Genomic DNA, 20,864 nt, shown 5'->3' with positions numbered 1-20,864 from the left:
TAGATGTTTTTCTGGAATGCACTTGCTTTTTCTATGATCCAACGGATTTTGGCAACTTGATCTCTGGTTCCTTTGCCTTTTCTAAATCCAGTTTGCACATCTGGAAGTTCTCGGTTCATGCACTGCTGAAGCCTAGCTTGGAGAATTTTGAGCATTACTTTGCTAGCCTGTGAGATGAGTACAACTATGCAGTAGTCTGAACATTCTTTGGCATTGCCTTTCTTTGGGATTGGAATGAAAGCTGACATTTTCCAGTCCTGTGGCCACTGGTGAGTTTCCCAAATTTGCTGGTATATTGAGTGCAGCACTTTCACAGCATCATCTTTTAGGATTTGAAAGAGTTCAGGTGGAATTCCATCACCTCCACTAGCTTTGTTCACAGTGATGTTTCCTAAGGCCCACTTGACTTTGCATTTCAGGATGTCTGGCTCCAGGTGAGTGATCACACCATACTGGTTATCTGGCTCATTGAGATCTTTTTTGTATAGTTCTGTGTATTCTTGCCAGTTCTTCTTAATATTTTCTGCTTCTGTTAGGTCCATACCATTTCTGTCCTTTATTGTTCCCATCTTTGCATGAAATGTTCCCTTGGTATCTCTAATTTTCTTGAAGAGATCTCTAGTCTTTCCCATTCTATTGCTTTCCTCTATTTCTTTGCACTGATCACTTAGGAAGGCTTTCTTATCTCTCCTTGCTATTCTTTGGAACTCTACACTCAGATGGGTAAATCTTTACTTTTCTCCTTTACCTTTTGCTTCTCTTCTTTTCTCAGCTATTTGTAAGGCTTCCTCAGACAACCATTTTGCCTTTCTGCATTTCCTTTTCTTGGGGATGGTTTTGATCTCCATCTCCTGTACAGTGTTATGAACCTCCATCTATGGTTCTTCAGGCACTCTATCAGATCTAATCCCTTGAATTTACCTGTCACTTCTGCTGTATAATGTTAGGGATTTCATTTAGGTCATACCTGAATGGCCTAGTGGTTTTCCCTGTTTCCTTCAATTTAAGTCTGAATTTTGCAATAAGGACTTCATGATCTGAGCCACAGTCAGCTCCCAGGCTTGTTTCTGCTGACTGTTTAGAGTTTTTCCATCTTAAACTGCAAAGAATATAATCAATCTGATTTTGGTGTTGACCATCTGGTGATGTCCATGTGTATAGAGTCTTCTCTTGTGTTGTTGGAAGAGGGTGTTTGCTATGACCAGTGTGTTCTCCTGGCAAAATTCTGTTAGCCTTTGCCCCACTTCATTTTATACTCCAAGGCTAAACTTTCCTGTTACTCCAGGTATCTCTTGATTTCCTACTTTTGCATTCTAGTCCCATGCAATGAAAAGAACATCTATTTTTTTGGTGTTAATTCTAAAGGTCTTGTGGGTCTTCTTAGAACCATTCGACTTCAGATTAATTAACTAAAGTCAATTTTAAAGTTGAATTATTTCTTTAGATGAAGTTTGGTTTCTTTATCTACTATTCTAAATTAGAGTTGGACATAAGATGTGAATGGCAAACACCATCTTTGTGTGGAGCTTTCCAGCACACTATCAAATGGTTTTGAACAAATAAAGGGTGACTCACTCTGTAAATTTTCTAGTTCCAAAATGTCACACCACCATTTGCACCAGGTAACCACCTCATCAGGCAGCATCACACTAGTTACTGAGTTTTCATTGTTCTGGGAATGCACAGGAATGTTTTCCCTCCCTCTTACCTGGTTAACTTTTCTTTTCTCAGGTCTAGACTCAGGGGTGACTTATACAAGGAAGTCTTCTTTTGCTTCCTCTTCACCAGGTCAAAACCTCCTACTATGGGCTCTCATAGTCAACTGACTTCCCTCCCTGGTAGTCCTTGTCACGATTGCATTTTTTACATTTGTTTATATAAGTATTTTATTAACATGTATTTTGCACACTGGATTGTAAGTTCTAGAGAGATAGGTAAGATTTTCAGTTTTAATCACTATGATATTTTCAGTGCTTAGCATACAGAAGATGTTCCAGTGAAAGCAGAGAAGATCTGAGCTTTTTCAGTCCTAAGAGAGATAAAAGAAAGCACTGCTTTCTACAGTCTGCCACAGTAGCTGCTTTTCTGCAACGCCCACCACCCCCCGCCCCACCCCCACCCCCACATACACACAGTTACCTTTTCTGAATAGTTCCTGGAGGCTTTCAGCACTTTGATTTAATACAGCCCATATTTCTTCCTCCTGCAGGGGTCCACCCCGAACTTCCAGGGCCTCAGCTAGTGACACGTGCATATTACCTACAAAACAAAGGTAACAGATGGTCTACACATCAGTCACTTTACTGCATTTGCAGTAGTGAAAGTTCTCCGTCGGTAATGAGTCTATGAAGTCCCTGTCCATCTAAGTTCTCAATATGGCCTTCAATATATATACTACATAGTCTTACAGCTTCAAGTAGTAGACAGAAAGGAGTTAGAGGAAAAGAACTCTCAAAACAACCATATGCTCTAGCCCAATACAGTCAACTTCAGAGACAGACCTGGAGAATGGCCATAGTGGTGAACAGGGAAGAACAAAATCTGACGCTATGTTGGATCTGTTTCTTTAACTTTAACCTTTGCTTTTTGTTATGTCTGTTACTATAATCACTAGAAAGATGCTGTCTATAGCTAAAAGCATACACAATGGCCTGCCTCGAGGAACCGTGCCCCTCTGACTGAATGTTAAACTAAAGTGCCTTTGTTTAGTTCACAGGGAGACATTCTGACCCTGCCCACCTGTGAAAGGCTGCAGAAAAGAAATTAACACATCTCCTCGCTGATGCTGGCCAACCCAGGAGATATGTTGCAAGAATTATGGCTTTCTAAATTTACTTCCTCACCTCCTCTCCTTCTCTTATAAAAGAAACTGGCAACCAGACCCTGATAAGATGGTACTGGAGGACACCAGTTTGCCATCTTTTCAGACACTTGGCTTCCCGAATAAAGTCGCTATTTCTTCTCTCCTGATTTACTGGCCTGCAGACCAAGCCTGATTTGGTAACAGTGGTGACTACTTCATGGCAGAAGAGAGACTCAAAGTACGAGACACTAAAAGTATAGACAATTAAATCAAAGCAACCAGACTGGAGTTCCAGGTTTCATTCTATTCATCCCAGGTAAAAAGAATAGAGAGGAGACCCAATGACCATGGCGGAAAAAGTTGGAAATAAGATGGACACTTTTTTTCCATTCACTGATTTCTATATTTCTAAAAATATACTATAATTTTTCAATAAATAAACAAATATTTCTAGACTCAGCTTTTGTGCCAACTTCCCATTTGCCCCTGACAAAGTCATTTTACATCTAAACTTCAGTTTTCCATATGTGACATGGGAATAACAAACAAAACAGTAACAATAATGCCATTTTGAGGTGGCTGTGGGAAGGAAAGAAGCTATGTTTGTAATCACGCTTTGTAACCTAAAACACTATAGAAGTTGAATTAACAGAAAATCAGAAACATGCCTCTGTTTTGACATTTTTGTAAGGTCAATTATTTTTAAAGCATTCAATGTGTAGGCAATATATTGATGAAACAAGATTTTCCAAGGGGCTTAATAATCCCTTTTTTCACTTTGGAAGAGGGAAATGCAGCTAGTCAAAATCTGCCTTTATAAGTTTTCCTAAATTAACCTTTCTTGAAAAGAAAATTGCTCTTTGCAATGATCACTATTTCTACACTAGCCAAAATAAATTAAGAATAATGTATATCTATTGATAGGTTTGGAAAAGAAACTAGAAGGAGTAGAAAATGTTAAATACTTATTTTCTGTAATTATATCCTTCATTAAACTTTAAGAGATGTTTTAAAAATAAACATCTTTTTCTGATAAAAGTTGACTTTGCTTACTCAGCTATCAAGAAAACCTAATATTTTCTTTTAATTTACATTTATGATACTTTAACCCAGATGGAAAAACATCAACTGCAGTTCTATACATGAGGCCAGCTTTGTCCTATTACTTTCCTTTTCACATGTTTACTACAGCATTTAATTCTTAGAATCTGCCTTGAGGGGTGTCTACTTAAATGAGCAATGTGGTGGTTAAAGGGAAGATGTAAGATAATGCTTTGAAAAAGTCACAGGGGTTTTATCCAGCTTGAACAAGAAAGGGATCATTTATTCAGATCCCCTCCCCTCCAACTCCCAAAGTTTCTCATGTACTTTATTAGATGATAGCACAGTAATGGCACAGTTATTGAATTAAAAAAACAGAAGCTGCATTCCTTTCTAAAAGGTATCTCAATTATCTTCTACATAAAACACTATACTAAATTGGAAATTTCAACAGAAGATACTATTAGCCATCAGATACCAACGTGACTTGTGAGAAAGACTAGTCTGCAGCAAAGTTTCAAAGCAATATGAATGAGAACCAGTTAGATAGCTCTAAAGCCTACACACAGGATAAACAGCAGGGAGAAAACTGCATAAAGAGAATTTCTTTGAAGACAGCTGTACTGATTCTCATGCCTCTTCCAGTGGGAGGCGGTGGGAAGGGGCCTTTCGGTGTTTGGTATGTGTTCCCTGGAGGTAAGGAGGACACTATAGACTTGAGCTTGATACTTCAGGAATCTGAAGGCTTAAGCTGAGACAGCAGTCAGAGGGAGGAGAGGGCACACAAGAGAGTTGGGGGAGGAGGCAAGCTCTATTGAGAGCTCATGACTCTGATATTAGCTGGGTAGGGGAGGGGAGTAGGGGCAACGAGCATGAACACACAGCTTGGAGTTAATGAAATCCTACCCAGATGACGAAAATGTCCCCAACTTTAGATTGTGGTAATGGCTGCACAACTCTGAAGGTATATTTTAAAAAGGTGAATTCTACGGTATGTCAATTATACCTCAATAAAGCTGTTAAAAAAAAAATGGACTTTCCCTGGTGGCTCAGTGGTAAAGAATCCACCTGCCAATGCAGGGGACACGGGTTTGATCCCTGGTCCAGGAAGATTCCCTAAGCTGTGGAGCAACTGAGCCCGTGAGCCCGCAAGCTGCAACTATGGAGCCCATGTGCCGTAACTACTGACGTCCACGCACCTAGAGTCTTAGCTCCACAAGAGAAGTCACCGCTATGAGAAGTAACTGGAGAGTAGCCCCTGCTGGACACAAACTAGAGAAAACCGGCTCAAAGAAACGAAGACCTGGTGCCGCCAAAAGCAAATTTAATTAATTACTTACAAAGCTGTTAAAAAAAATTCCACCCGGCGTACCGCCTGAGGTTCCCAGAGTACTAAACAGAAGGAGGGGGAAACGAGGAAGCATTAGAAAAGGAAGTATGGGGGGAGAGGGAGTGGAGGAGGAAGAGGAAGAAGAATTGGGTACTGGCTAGAAGGAAAATCTTTCTGAAGTGTCATATGAAGGATAGCTCCAGTGGGGAAACCCATGAATACACAAGAAAAAAGGTCAGCCTTAACCACACCATGAATCAGACAGCATGAAGCCATTTTATAACAAAAGGCTAGTAAAAAATTGTTTGCCTCTCTACCTTTCTTCCTACCCCCAGTTTAAATCCCAATGGAATCAGATACAGCAACTGGCAAAGGCATGAGGAGATGAGCAACAAGAAGGGAAGCCAATCACACTGCTTCCCACCTACTGCTAATCCCAGCTGGGGGAAGGAACTGGTTCATCTGAAGACTGAAATGTTAATTAATATATAGACTAGATTTTTAATTATTGGAGAAAGTGTAAGGGAAGTCACTCAGTCGTGTCCAACTCTCTGTTACCCAATGGACTGGAGCCCACCAGGCTCTTCTGTCCATAGGATTCTCCAGGCAAGAACACTGGAGTGGGTTGCCATTCCCTTCCCCAGGGGATCTTCCCGACCCAAGGATTGAACCCGGGTCTTCCACATTGCAGCCAGACGCTTTACCGTCTGAACCACTGGGGAAGCCCTAATTATTGGAGAAGGGAATACCCACTCCAGTATTCTTGCCTGGAGAATCCCATGGACAGAGGAGCCTGACAGGCTACAGACCATGGGGTCACAAAGAGTCGGACACGACTGAGTGACTAACTCTTTCTTTCTTTCTTTCAGACTTTTAGTTAAAGAAATAACATTATATTTTCCACATAAGTGACTGCAGTTATTATTCTCAAAGGATGAATAGAGAAGCATGAACTTGAGTTTCATATAAAGGCAAAAGAATAACTTCCCCTCGCGAAGGTAAAAGAGAAAGAGAGAAAGACAGGAAGGAGGGAGGGAAAGAAGGAGGGAAGGCAGACAGAAAAGTGACGGGCAAAATAAGATGCTTATGATTACCTATTGTAAAGCAAATGCGATATTCTCACACACACCATATTAAATATTAAGATACCGGTTTTTGTTGTTTAGTCACAATGTTGGGTCCAACTCTTAGTGCCCCTATGGACTGCAGCCTGCCAGGTTCCTCTGTCCACGGGATTTCCAGGCAAGAATACTGGAGTAGGTTGCCATTTTCTTCTCCAGGGGATCTTCCCCACCCAGGGATGGAACCTGTGTCCCTTGCACTGGCAGGTGGATTCTTTACCATGGAGCCACCTGGGAAGCTTTGAGATAGGTTTTTTAAAATATTTTTTATTGTGGTAAAAGTTCTTCTAATATAAAACATACTATTTAAACCATATTTAACTGTACAGTTCAGGGACACCAGGTACATTCACATTGTTGTGCAACTCTCTCAACACCCATCTCCGAATTTTTCACCTTCCTAAACTGAAACTCTGTCCCCATTAAACAGTAACTCCTCATTCTCCCTTCTAACTCCCTCTCCCAAATCCTGGCATCTACCAATGTACTTTCTGACTGTATGGATTTAACTATTATAGGTATGAAGAAATTGGTTTTTAAAGTAAAAGTTTTCCATAAATAAGAACAAGAAAAATTAAAAGTAACTACCAGACAACAGATTTTTTTCTGTCTACAAAAATTACACCTCTACTGCTTGATTCAGTCAGGTCTGATTTATATGTTATTAATCCTCTTTAAAATTTGCCTATTTAGTGTAAAATCTGTATATATCTCTGGTTGGAATTTATTAGTCCACCAAAACATAGAAGAAATATATGTCATTAGATGTAATATCATCTAGCTAACACATAAGATTAGACACTTCAAATGTATTAACTTTGCCAGAAAAGAGGTTTACTGTTTTAAAAAACTGCCTCAACCTTCTAATCACCCAGTCTCAAGATAACGTAATGTTAAAGGGGTTTTCTAAAGCTGAAGCAAATAACACATAACTATAGCTTATAAACTGTCTACCATCACCAAGTTTGGCAACTACATATTATCATCATTTCTCTCTCCGTTATTTTTATTCACCTTTACTATAGTTCTCCAGATCAGTAGCTCTGAAAGGAAAGAGAAGAAAGGGAATGAAAGAGATGCAGAAGTGGAAGAGGGATGCAACGAAAAGGAAGTAGAGGAAAAATAAATAAATCTTAAGAGGGAAAAAGTTATGAACATTCTAAAGAGTTTATTACTTTAATTGTTTCATTTGGACACATTAAGAGATAACTTGGGGTGCAGATAGATGACTGGCATTATTTTACTATCAAAAAGGTCTTGCTTTACAATACACATAAGCATAAAATTCACTTTTATTTTCTTGAAAGTGGTAGGTTACATGAGAACCACATTGTTGGAAAGACTATCAAATAAATAATCAGAATCATCATTATGTTTTTGGTTAACATAGGTATTATTGTCATGACCTCAATACTGTGCCCACAGAGTTAGATAAAGTCACAAAAAGATTCTAATGATGTCATGATGTCATTTTAATCGTGAAGGATTTGTGGCACTCAGCAAATGGTTAACACATAAAAGTGATTCCAAAAAGAAATAGTAATCATATTGACTTGAATCCACTCAAGTGATATGACAACTTGTCTGGGGATTGACTAATGAACTAGGACCATTTAAATAGATTCTAAAGAAATAGAACTATAAGAGTACATTCCGTTCCGTTCCGTTGCTCAGTCGTGTCCGACTCTATGCGACCCGGTGGACTGTAGCCTACCAGGCTTCTCCGTCCATGGGATTCTCCAGGCAAGAATACTGGAGTGGGTTACCGTTTCCTTCTCCAGGGGATCTTCCCGACCCAGGGATCGAACCCGGGTCTCCCACATTGGAGGCAGACGCTTTAACCTCTGAGCCACCAGGGAAGCCCATAAGAGTACATTACCTAGAGACAAATGAAAACAAAAGCTCAATAGTCCAAAACTTATGGGACGCAGCAAAAGCAGTTCTAAGAGGGAAGTTTATAGCAATACAATCTTACCTCAAGAAATAAGAAAAATCTCAAGTAAACAACCTAACCTCAGACCTAAAACAACTAGAGAAAGAAGAACAAACAAAACTTAGGCAGTTAGTAGAAGGAAGGAAATCATAAAGATGAGAACAGAAATAAATGAAATAGAGACAAAGAAAACATTCACAAAGTTCAATGAAACTAAAAGCTGGTTTTTTGAAAAGATAAAATTGATAAACCAAAAAAAAAAAAAAAAGGAGGGAGAGGAACCAAACCGTAAAATTATAAATGAAAAAGAAGTTACAACCAACTATACAGAAATACCAAGGATCATGAGACTACTATGAACAACTGTATGCCAGTAAAACAGGCAACCTGAAAGAAATGGACAAATTCTTAGAAAGGGACAGTCTCCATACTGAACCAGGAAGAAATAAAAAATATGAACAGACCAATCACAAGTACTGAAATTGAAACCATGATTAAAAACCTTCCAACAAACAAAGTCTAGGACCTGACGGCTTCACAGGTGAATTTTATCAAACATTTAGAGAAGAGTTAACACTTATTCCGAAACTTTCAGAAAGTTGCAGATGAAGGAAAACTTCCAAACTCATTTTATGAGGCCACCATCGCCCTGATAACAAAACCAGAGAAAGATGCCACAAAAGAAGAAAATTACAGGCCAATATCACTGATGAACATAGATGCAAAAATCCTCAACAAAATATTAGCAATTTGTATCCAATGATACACTAAAAAGATCATATACCATGATCAAGTAGGATTCATCCCAGGGATGCAAGGATTTTTCAACACCTGCAAATCAATCAGTATGATACACCACATCAAACAATTGAAGAATAAAAACCATATGATCATCTCAACAGATGCAGAAAAAGTTTTTGACAAAATTGGACACTCATCTATGATAAAAACTCTCCAGAAAGTGGGCATAGAGGGTACATCTGCTGCTGCTGCTGCTGCTAAGTCACTTCAGTCGTGTCCGACTTTGTGCAACCCCATAGATGGCAGCCCACCAGGCTCCCCAGTCCCTGGGATTCTCCAGGCAAGAACACTGGAGTGGGTTGCCATTTCCTTCTCCAATGTGTGAAAGTGAAAATTGAAAGTGAGGTCACTCAGTCAGACATGACTGAGTGACCCCATGGACTGCAGCCTACCAGGCTCCTCCATCCATGGGATTTTCTAGGCAAGAGTACTGGAATGGCTTGCCATTGCCTTCTCTGGGATGGTACATACCTCAACATAATAAAGGCCATATATGACAAACCTACAACTAGGTCATACCAATGGTGAAAAGCTGAAAGCATTCCCTCTAAGATCAGGAACAAGACTAGAATGTCCACTCTTACCAGTTTTATTCAACATAGTTTTGGAAGTTGTAGCTACAAGGAATCAGAGAAGAAGTAAAGGGAACCAAATTGGAAAAGAAGTTAAACTGCCACTGCAGATGACATGATACTATACATAGAAGATCCTAAAGATGCTACCAGAAAACTACTAGAACTCATCAATGAATTTGGTAAGTTAATACACAGAAATCTGTTGCATTTCTATACACTAACAATGAAAGGTCAGAAAGAGAAATTCAAAAAGCAATCCCATTTACCACTGCATTAAAAAGAGTAAAATACCTAAGAATAAACTTACCAAAGAAGACAGAAGACCTGTACTCCAAAAACTATAAGATGCTGATGAAAGAAATTGAAGAAGATATAAACAGATGGAAAGATATACCATGTTCGTGGATTGGATGAATCAATATGGTCAAAATGACTATACTACCCAGGGCAATCTACAGATTCAATGCAATCCCTATCAAATTATCAATGACATTTTTCCACAGAACTAGAACAAAAAAATCTCAACACTTATATGGAGACACAAAAGACAGTGAATAGCCAAAGCAATCTCCAAAAAGAAAAACAGAGCTGGAGGAATCAGGCTCCCTAACTTCAAACTATACTACAAAGCTACAGTCATCAAAATAGTATGGTACCAGCACAAAAACAAAAATGTAGATCAATGGAACAGGATAGAAAATCCATAAATAAGCCCAAGCATCTACAGTCAATTAATCTATGACAAAGGAGGCAAGACTACTCAATGTTGGAAAGACAATCTCTTCAACAAACTTTGCTGGGCAAAGTAGACAGCCACAAGTAAAAGAAAATGAAATTAGACCATTTCTTAACTCCATACACAATAATAAGCTCAAAATGGATTAAAGACCTAAGTGTGAGACCAGACACTATAAAACTCCTAGAGGAAAACATAGGCATAACACTCTATGACATAAATCAGAGCAACATCTTTTTAAATCCATCTCCCAGAATCTCCCAGAATAATGGAAATAAAAGCAAATATGAACAAATGGTACCTACTTAAAATCAAAAGTTTTTGTACAGCAAAAGAAACAATAAACAAAATGAAAAGACAACCCACAGATTGGGAGAAAATATTTGCAAATGATGTGACCAATTAAGGGATTAGTTTCCAAAATTTACAAACAGTTTATAACACTTAATAGCATCAAACAAACAATGGCAGATGGCAGAGGAGAAGGGTGTGTGCTCATCTCCTGAGAGCAACAAAATTGCACCTAGCTGTCGGACAACCATTGAAATAAGAATACAGGAACCCACCAAAAAAAGATACCCCATGTCCAAAGACAAAGAAGAAGCTGCAGAGAAATGGTAGGAGGGGTGCAATCATGATAAAATCAAATCCCATACCCATCAGGTGGGTCACCCACAAACTGAACAATAATACCAAAACAAACAATGACTCAAAAAATGGGCAGAAGATCTGAATAAACATTTCTCCAAAGAGGATATACAGATGGCCGACAGGCACATGAAAAGCTGTTCCACATCACAAGTTATGAGAGAAATGCAAATCAAAACTACAATGAGATATCACCTCACAACAATCAGAATGAAATGAAAGTGAAAGTTGCTCAGTCGTGTCCAGCTCTTTGTGACCCCATGGGCTATACAGTCCATGGAATTCTCCAGGCCAGAATATTGGAGTTGGGTAGCTGTTCCCTTCTTCAGGGGATCTTTCCAACCCAGGGATTGAACCCAGGTCTCCCAAATTGCAGGCAGATTCTTTACCAGCTGAGCCATGAGGGAAATCCACAAGTAAGAAATGCTGGAGCGGTGTGGAGAGAAGGGAACCCTCCCACACTGTTGATGGGAATGTAAATTAGTACAGCCACTATGGAGAACAGTATAGAGGTTCTTTAAAAAACTAAAAATAGAGCTACCATTCCGTTCAGTCACTCAGTCGTGTCCGACTCTTTGCGACCCTGTGGACTGTAGCCTACCAGGCTTCTCCGTCCATGGGATTCTCCAGGCAAAAATACTGGAGTAGGTTACCATTTCCTTCTCCAGGGGATCTTCCCGACCCAGGGATCGAACCCGGGTCTCCCGCATTGGAGGCAGACGCTTTAACCTCTGAGCCACCAGGGAACCATATGACCCTGTAATTCCGCTCCTGGGCATACATCCAGAGAAGAACATGATCTGAAAGGATACATGCACCCCAATGATCACTGCAGCACTGTTTACAATAGCTAAGACATGGAAGCAACCTAAATGTCCATCAACAGAGGAATGGACAAAGAAGATGTGGTACATATATACAGTGGAATATTACTCAACCATTAAAAAGAAGGGAATAATGCCATTTGCAGCAACATGGATGGTCCTACAGAGTGTCATACTGAGTGAGGTCAGACAGAGTAGGAGAAATACCATATGACATCCTTTATATGCAGAATCTAAAAAGAAATAATACAAACGAACTTACTTAAAAACAGAAAGAGACTCACAAACTTAGAAAATGAAGTTATGGCTGCTGGGGGGAAGGGATAGTTAGGGACTCTGGGAAGGTCATGTACACTCTGCTATATTTTAAAATGGATAGCCAACAAAGACCTATTGTATAGCACATGGAACTTTCCTCAACACTATGTGCCAGCCTGGATGGGAGGAGGGTTTGGGGGATAACGGATACATGTATATGGATGGCTGAGTCCCTTTGCTGTTCACCTGAAACTACCACAACATTGTTAATTGGCTATACTCCAATACAAAATAAAAAGCTTAAAGTTTGGGGGAAGAAAAAAAGAAACAGGACTGTAAGAGTACCTGTTTCAAGAACAAAGCAACTATAAAACAAAGATGTGCCACTAGTTTGGAGCATAGAGACACTCATCATGTGTCTAAGGACTAGCTAAGGTCAGTAAGAAATCACAGTGAGTTGAGAAAGCAATCCCCAAAGTTAGAAACATCTTTAATTCAGGAAAATTTACAATGAATTTCATAAAATTTTAAGAGCAGAAAGCCCATATATTAGTATCTGTACATATTTGGTATTTTAGCTGTTTATAACGTTTAAGAAAAATAGGTCAGAATAACAGATTTGCTTGTGATTCCAATTTAAATAATGAAACAGAAAATGATTTCAGGCTTATATAAAATACCACAAATACTGGAACATAAAAGAACTTATATCTTAGCATATTTACAAGTTTCCATTCATGAGAGACTTCTTTAAGTACTCAGGAAGAATTTTTTTTTTGCAGGGGTGGTAAGTCAGACAACTGAAATACTTTTAGAAGTCAAAAAATTTTAAATAAATTTTTCAGGTATTGAATCCATGCTCTCTGCAGTGGAAGCTCCAAGTCTTAACCCCTGGACCACCAGGAAAGTCTCTAGAAGCCAATTTTTAACTGTATGAATGCAGTTTAAAACAACTGAGGCATTTGAATTAATTAAATCTGAAAACAGGATTATATACTCAATCAAAAGATCCCCTAAAAGTGTCTAACAATCTTTTCTACAAGTAAAATAAAATAACTGACCTTAGAAACTTAACAACTAGGTTTTAGAATTTGTAATAAGAATATTCATTTAAAAATAATTTTCAATAAGCTTTGCAGTATGTATTTTTTTAATTTAGCAGAAAAATCATTGTGATTCTGGATCAGACAAATTTTTCTTAGATATAACATCATATAATATTACTATTAAAAAATGGCTACGAGTTTGAACTTCCCTGGTAGCACAGCGGATAAGAAGAGTCTGCCTGCCAATGCAGGAGACAGGGGTTCAATAACTAATCCACATACCACAACTACTGAAGCCCATGCTCCTAGGGCCTACGCTGCACAAGAAAAGACAACTCCAATGAGAAGCCCACGTACCACTGACTAGAGAGTAGCTCTTGCTCTCCAAAGCTAGAGAAAGCCATTGTGTAGAAACAAAGACCCAGCTCAGCCAAAAATACACAAATAAAAAATAAAAATAGCAGTGTGTACATGCTGATCTCAGGCAAAAGTTAAAAAAAAAATTAAGACTTCATCAAAATTAAAACTCTGCTCTTTGAAAATAATTGTTCAAAGAATAAAACGAAAAGTCACAAATTAAAAGAAAACATTTACAGATCACATAATTGATAAAAGATTTATAACAGCATATATAAACTATCAAAATACAATAGGAAAACAAACAATGCAAATTTTTTTACATCAAATTCGCTAAAGATGTGAACAGGCGTTTCACTGAAGAAAGAAAATACATGGATGGCAAATGAGCACAAAAAGATGCTCAACTTCAGTAGTCATTAGGAAAATGAAAATTAAAACAATGAGATACTGCCACATAGCTATCAGAATGACTAAAATGAAAACAACCATACTAAGCGTAGTCAAGGATGTGGAGAAACCTGAACTCACACACTACTAGTGCAGATGTAAAATGGTACCACTAGGAAAACTAACAGTTTCATAAAAACTTTAATATAAGCCTACTTACTATATGATTCAGCCATTCCCCTCCTAAGTATTTACCCTAAAGAAATGAAAGCTGTTATCTACACAAAGGGAACAGTTCTCAAAACTTTCTGAGATGCTCTTCCCATGTTATCCTCAAATTCGTCTAAAATAAAACATTCAATTTCTTAAAAAAAAAATAAAAAGACTTACATATAAATATTCATAACAGCTTTATTTGTAACAGCCAAAAACTGGAAACAAGCAACTGTCAACAAGTTAATGGATAAACTGATCTTAGAATATTCTCACAATGGAATATTAGTCAGCAATAAAAGGAATGAACTAGTATTGATACATGCAACAATATGAATCTCAAAATAATTATACTGAGTAAAGGAAGTTAGATCAAGAAAAAAATAAGAGAGAGAGTATGTGCTTCATAATTACATTTGTATAAAATTACAGAAAGTGACAACTATAGTTATGACAAATAGCTCAGCTGCATAAGGATGGCATTGCCCCATGAAGAGGCAGGTGGGAGTGATGACACGCAACCGTGAGAAAACGTTGGGGGATAATGGAAACATTCCCTATCCTGACTGTGATGATGGTTCACAGGTAGGTGCACACGTAAGTCAAAAACTCAGCAAACTGCACACAATACGTACAGTCTATTTCATGTCAGTTATGCTTCAATAAAGCTGTTAAAAAGAGAAAGCAAAAGAAACCTGACCAAAGCCAGGACAGCATTCCTTTTCTTTGTCCTGGGAAGCTAACTGCATGTTTTCCCCCAGAAGAAACCAATCCCCGACGATAAGCAACACATGCTTTAAAAAGAAAAAAAAAAAATTTTTTTTTTCTAAAACAGGTTCTGGGGCAAATTAGGAATCGGGTCACATACCAGGAGGTGAGTGGCAGGCCAGAGAGTGAGGCTTCATCTGCCACTCCCCATCATTTGCCTTACCACCCTCTCCCTCACAACTGTCTTCCATAAAGCAGGTCCCTGGTGCTAAAACATTTGGGGACCACTATTCTAAAAGTTAGGAAGCCCTGGTGGCTCAGATGGTAAAGAATCCGCGTGCAATGCAGCAGATTCGGGTTCAATCCCTGGGTGGGGAAGATCCCCTGGGGAAGGAATCTTAAAGTTAATTTCTCCCATTAAAATAAAATCTATTAGACAAAGAAATCAAAATCCATGGCTAGGTTAAATATAAGATTTTTCCCTCCTTAAACAGCCAAAGTATATCTAAGATGCTGTGTAGTTTATATTAGTCAAGCTAGAATATGTGGCTTGATAACATAATAATTTTGTAAAAACCTTTATTCAAGATAGCAAGCTCTTTTCTCTCAACTTCTAATTTCCTAAAGCATTTAGACCTGAAAGTATAATTATGAAAATTATAGGCCATTTGAAATAATGTGAAATTATTTCTACCTTTTATCTGTCGATCCAAAAAAAAAAAAAATGGTCAACACCAAGCCAGATGTACAAAGTAGTAACAACAAAAGCACAACTAGATCTCTTAAAGACTTAAAGCTAATCTCCCTAGTTAAAAAGAAAACAAACAGAATACTTCTCTTCCATTAGGGCAAATGTACAGATCAAGTAGTAGAGAAAAATGTTACTGCCCAGTGTAATTAGGAAAAAACTAAGAAAGAATTGAGATTTTAAGGAGAAAAAGAGATAAAAGTCAGTGAAGTTTTTATTGGACGTTGCCTCAAGGTAGAAAACAGCATGTGTCCAAACATTTTTATTGATGTTAGAGGAAAGCTTAATATTTGTCAACTTTTCCATTATACTTTTCCAGTGACAGAAGAGAAACTAAAACAAACACAAGTCTAAACTGCCTTTCTGGGCCTCTGGCTCAAGTCAACTACTTATCTAAATAGAAATCATATATGCCTATTCCCTGTTTTTCAAAGGACAGCTTCAAACAACCAAAAGAAAAATTCTGAAACTCTTTCATCTCTCTGGATCATTTAAATTTAGGAGAAAAGTAAACTGAGGGGAAAATCTCTAGTTTCACATGTGTTATATTTTTCTCACCAACTGGGATGTACCAACAGAAAACAATGTAATGGTGGAACTTTAGTTTTGAAGTTCGGTTTTTCTACATTACCTCTCCTCTCCACCCACTGACTTTCGTTATGATCACTGCTTTCGAATACCTACTGGTTGGTCGTCTTCAAGAAATGTAGACTTCGGGCCTTCCCTAGTAGCTCAGTGGTAAAGAATCTGCCTGCCAATGCAGAAGACAAGGGTTCCATCCCTGATGGGGGAAGATCCCACATGCCAAGAGCAACTAAGCTCGTGCATCACAATTACTGAGCTGTGCTCTAGAGCCCAGGAGCCGCAACCAGTGAGCCCAAGTGCTGCTACTGAAGCCTGAGCACCCAGAGCCCATGCTCTGCAACAAGAAGCCACAGTAGTGAGAAGCCTGCTCTCTGCAACTAGTGAAAAGCCTGAGCAATGGCAAAGACCCAGCACAGCCAACATAAATAAATAAACAATTTTTAGAAAAGAGAAATGTAGACTTCAAATGCCTCAGGATAAACAGCCAATAAAGGAAACAAATACGATAAGGCACAAAAGTCTACAAAAAAAAAATTCCTATTTGCTTTTCATATTGTAATAAACAAATTAATGTTGTAGGCAAAATTCAGAGATTGTCCTTAACTTTCCTTTCATGTTGTGAATTGCCTATGGGGAGGGACAAGACCAGGAGCTGGGAGTGGCCTCCAGGAACTGATGGGATACTCCAGCCAACAACCAGCAAGACAATGGTCTTATGACCACAAGAAACTGAAGTCTACCACCAACCGGTGACTGTGTCATGGGACTGTGAGTCTCAGATGATACCATATTCCCAAGCTGACACTCTGATTTCAGTCCGGTCAAATCCTGAAAAAGGGAACAGGATCATGTGTACCCAGAATCCTGTCAAACAAGAAGTGCAAGGTAATAAATGTGAGCTAAATTTGTAGCAACTGCAAGTGCGATTCCACTATGAATGAAAGTGTTGGTCGCTTAGTTGTGTCCAACTCTGCAACCCCATGGACTGCAGCCCACCAGGCTCTTTTGTCCATGGGATTCTCCAGGCAAGAATACTGGAGTGGGTAATCATTCCCTTCTCCAGAGGATCTTCCCTACCCAGGTCTCCTGTGTTGCAGGCAGATTCTTTACCATCTGAGTCACCAGGGGACCCTGGGATTCCACTACAACAGTGACTATAAATGGAGGAGAAGCTTTGGAACTGCAGTGAGCAGAAGCTGGAAGAATTTTGAGAAAGCCTAATTTGCCTCAAACAGATTTTTAATACATGACTGGACTTCAACCTGAATATTGTTGGTGAGGGCTCAGAAAGAAACAAGGAACACATTATTGGAAACTGGAAGAAGGGGAATCCTTATAACATAGTGGCAGAAATCTTAGGACACTGTGTCCTACAGTTATATGGAGAGCATAACTTCTAAGTGGCAAAACTGGACATATGATACGAAGGAGATTTCCAAGAGAAGTGTTAAATATGCTCTCTGGTTTACTCTTGCTCTTCACAGTAAAATGCAAGAAGAGAGAGAGAGAAATAGAGGAAAGTCCTGTTAAAGAGAAAGCAATCAGGACTACATAATTCTGAAAGTATCCAGCCTTTCCAGATAGCAAAAGATGCCAAAAACCAGAAATGATTGCCAAAAATACAACAGACAAAAAATGACCTTCTGCTAAAATTTCAGAAAGGTCAAAAGGTCAGAGGATTCAGCCACAGAGAGGGTCCTGTCAAGATTTTAAGGGTCTCTGGTAAGCTTTAGAGTTTTCCCTTAGCCACCTCAGGAGGAGGCAAAGACAGAAAAAGGATTATTTTGAAAAAAAAAAAAAAAATCCACAGGTGTAACTTTTGTCTAATGTAGTGAATCCCTGTGAAATCCACATAAAACCCAATGTTCCTGGGAAAATGGTTTCAGCATAAACACTTAAAAAAAGTGTTGGACTTAAAAAAAGAATATAAAATGGAAGGAGGCTGTTGGATGCAACCTCAGTTCTACTGCCAGGACAAAGGCTGGGTGAAAGAAACCACTCAGCTGCAAATATACACTACCATCCTAGAAAAAGGAAGACTCATTCAGAAGGCAGAATTGAGACTCAGAGGGCAGAGCTGAGAGCCTGGAAGGATTATTCCCAGGCTCTGAAGCCCAACCAAAAAAAAGAAAAAAAAAAGCCAATCTGCCCATCTGAATCTCAGAGCTGTTATGGACAGTGGGACAGTGATGGACAGAAACTCCTTTTTGACTTTCCATCTTGCCATTCTCCCTTCTGCAATAGTTATCCCAGGTGTGTCCCACCATTCTGTGCTGGGAATATTTGGAACAGTCTCTTTAGTTTTATAGTTTTACAGGTTCACGGATAAGTGACACACAAGATCCGCATCTACACCTAATGTAGACGATTCAGATGAGCCTTTGGACTTGGAGCTGATGTTTTAATAGGATGAGAACTCGGGGAACCAGGGGAGGGGGTGTATTTTGCTTGTGAGTGAGTGTATGCGTTCAGAGGCAAAACTATGGTAGGTAGAATTCTGATATAGATCCCTAAATTCCTGTCCCCTTGGTATACCCTGGCATATATCTTAGTGTATATAATCATCCCTTGCATATGATGGGACCAATAAATATCAAGGGATAGGAGCCCATTTGACTTGGCTGTGATACAGAACAGTGGTCTCCAACCTTTTTGGTATCAGAGACCAGTTTTCCGGGAGACAATTTTTCCACAGACGGGGTTGGGGGGATGGTTCCCGGAAGATTCGAGCATATTACACTTATTGTGCACTTTATTTCTATTATTATAACATCAGGTCCACCTCAGATCATCAGGCATTAGATTCTAGAGGTTGGGGACCCCTGATATAAAAGACTCTGTTGGAGCAAACTGGAAAGGAGTTCAAAGACAGGGAGCTTTCCCTTGTTCACCCTGATGAAGCCAACAATCATGCCGTCGACTGCCTATGGAGGGGACCACATGGCAAGGAGTCAATGGTTGGTTAGACTGTTGAGCCAAAAGCAGACCTCAGCTGACAGTCAGCAAGAAAATGATAAATTTAGGCCTTACAGCTGCAGGGAATTGAGTCCTACCAAATAACTAGAGAGCTCAAAAGAAGACCTCCAAGCCTCAGTCGATATTCCAGCCTGGTGTGACCCTGAGCAGAGGACCCAGTTAACCTGCACCTGGGTTCCTGACCCACAGGAACTTAAGATAATAAAATGTGTCGTTTGGGGCTTCCCTGGTGGCTCAGTGGTAAAGAATCTGCTTGCCCATGCAGAAGATATGGGTTCGATCCTGGATCTTGGAAGATCCCACGTGACTCAGAGCAACTAGGCCCCTGCGCCACAACTGCTGAGCCCACATGCTGTAAATACTGAAGCCTGTGAGCCCTACAGCTCATGTTCCACAAGAGAGGAGCTCCGGCTCGCTGCAACTAGAGAAAAGTCCTCATAGCAATGAAGACCCAAGCATAGCCAGAGATCAATAAAATTAGATTATAATAAACAAATGTGCTGTTTGAAGCTACTAACTCTATGGTAATTTGTTATACAATAGAAACTATAGACAACAAATACAACCAGGGTACAGATTTTGAAGAAAATATAAAAAAGTAAGTCCTGTAATTATATTTCTAAAGTTTTCAGGTATGACCTAAATCAAATCCCTTATGATTATACAGTGGAAGTGAGAAATAGATTTAAGGGACTAGATCTGATAGATAGACTGCCTGATGAACTCTGGACGGAGGTTCGTGACATTGTACAGGAGACAGGGATCAAGACCATCCCCAGGGAAAAGAAATGCAAAAACGCAAAATGGCTGTATGAGGAGGCCTTACAAATAGCTATGAAAAGAAGAGAAGCGAAAAGCAAAGGAGAAAAGGAAAGATATTCCCATTGAGTGCAGAGTTCCAAAGAATAACAAGGAGAGATAAGAAAGACTTCCTCAGTGATCAATGCAAAGAAATAGAGGAAAACAACAAAATAGGAAAGACTAGAGATCTCTTCAAGAAAATTAGTGATACCAAGGGAACATTTCATGCAAAGATGGGCTCGATAAAGGACAGAAATGGTATGGACCTAACAGAAACAGAAGATATTAAGAAGAGGTGGCAAGAATACACAGAACTGTACAAAAAAAGATCTTCACGACCCAGATAATCACGATGGTGTGATCGCTCACACTCACCTAGAGTCAGACATCCTGGAATTTGAAGTCAAGTGGGCCTTAGAAAGCATCACTACGAACAAAGCTAGTGGAGGTGATGGAATTCCAGTTGAGCTATTTCAAATACTGAAAGATGATGCTGTGAAAGTGCTGTTCTCAATATGCCAGCAAATTTGGAAAACTCAGCAGTGGCCACAGGACTGGAAAAGGTCAGTCTTCATTCCAATCCCAAAGAAAGGCAATGCCAAAGAATGCTCAAAGTACCGCACAATTGCACTCATCTCACATGCTAGTAAAGTCATGCTCAAAATTCTCCAAGCCAGGCTTCAGCAATATGTGAACCATGAACTTCCAGATGTTGAAGCTGGCTTTAGAAAAGGCAGAGATCAAATTGCCAACATCCGCTGGATCATCGAAAAAGCAAGAGAGTTCCAGAAAAACATCTATTTCTGCTTCATTGACTATGCCAAAGCCTTTGACGGAGTGGATCACAATAAACTGTGTAAAATTCTTCAAGAGATGGGAATACCAGACTACCTGACCTGCCTCTTGAGAAGCCTATATGCAGGTCAGGAAGCAACAGTTAGAACTGGACATGGAACAACAGACTGGTTCC

At 39.3% G+C, this 20,864-nt stretch overlaps 1 protein-coding gene across 11 annotated transcripts in view; it reads right to left on the bottom strand.

The window, feature by feature from the left end:
- Window positions 1-20,864, bottom strand: part of PTPN13 (protein tyrosine phosphatase non-receptor type 13) — a 236,756-nt gene that overhangs the window by 178,629 nt on the left and 37,263 nt on the right. For 10 of the 11 annotated variants that reach the window (XM_088836450.1, XM_088836452.1, XM_088836454.1 and 7 more), the window contains exon 2: window positions 2,140-2,259. In XM_088836450.1, coding sequence (XP_088692576.1) covers window positions 2,140-2,254 — 115 coding nt within the window. In that variant the 5' untranslated portion in view covers window positions 2,255-2,259. Of the gene's footprint in view, window positions 1-2,139; window positions 2,260-20,864 lie in introns of those variants that run through there. The other variant, XM_088836455.1, reaches the window with a different exon arrangement.

Source organism: Moschus berezovskii, chromosome 5 (assembly GCF_049115385.1).
Source record: "Moschus berezovskii isolate FMDL1 chromosome 5, NW_MosBer_1.0, whole genome shotgun sequence".
Taxonomy (NCBI): Eukaryota; Metazoa; Chordata; class Mammalia; order Artiodactyla; family Moschidae; genus Moschus; species Moschus berezovskii.
This window is presented reverse-complemented; position numbering and strand designations above follow the sequence as displayed.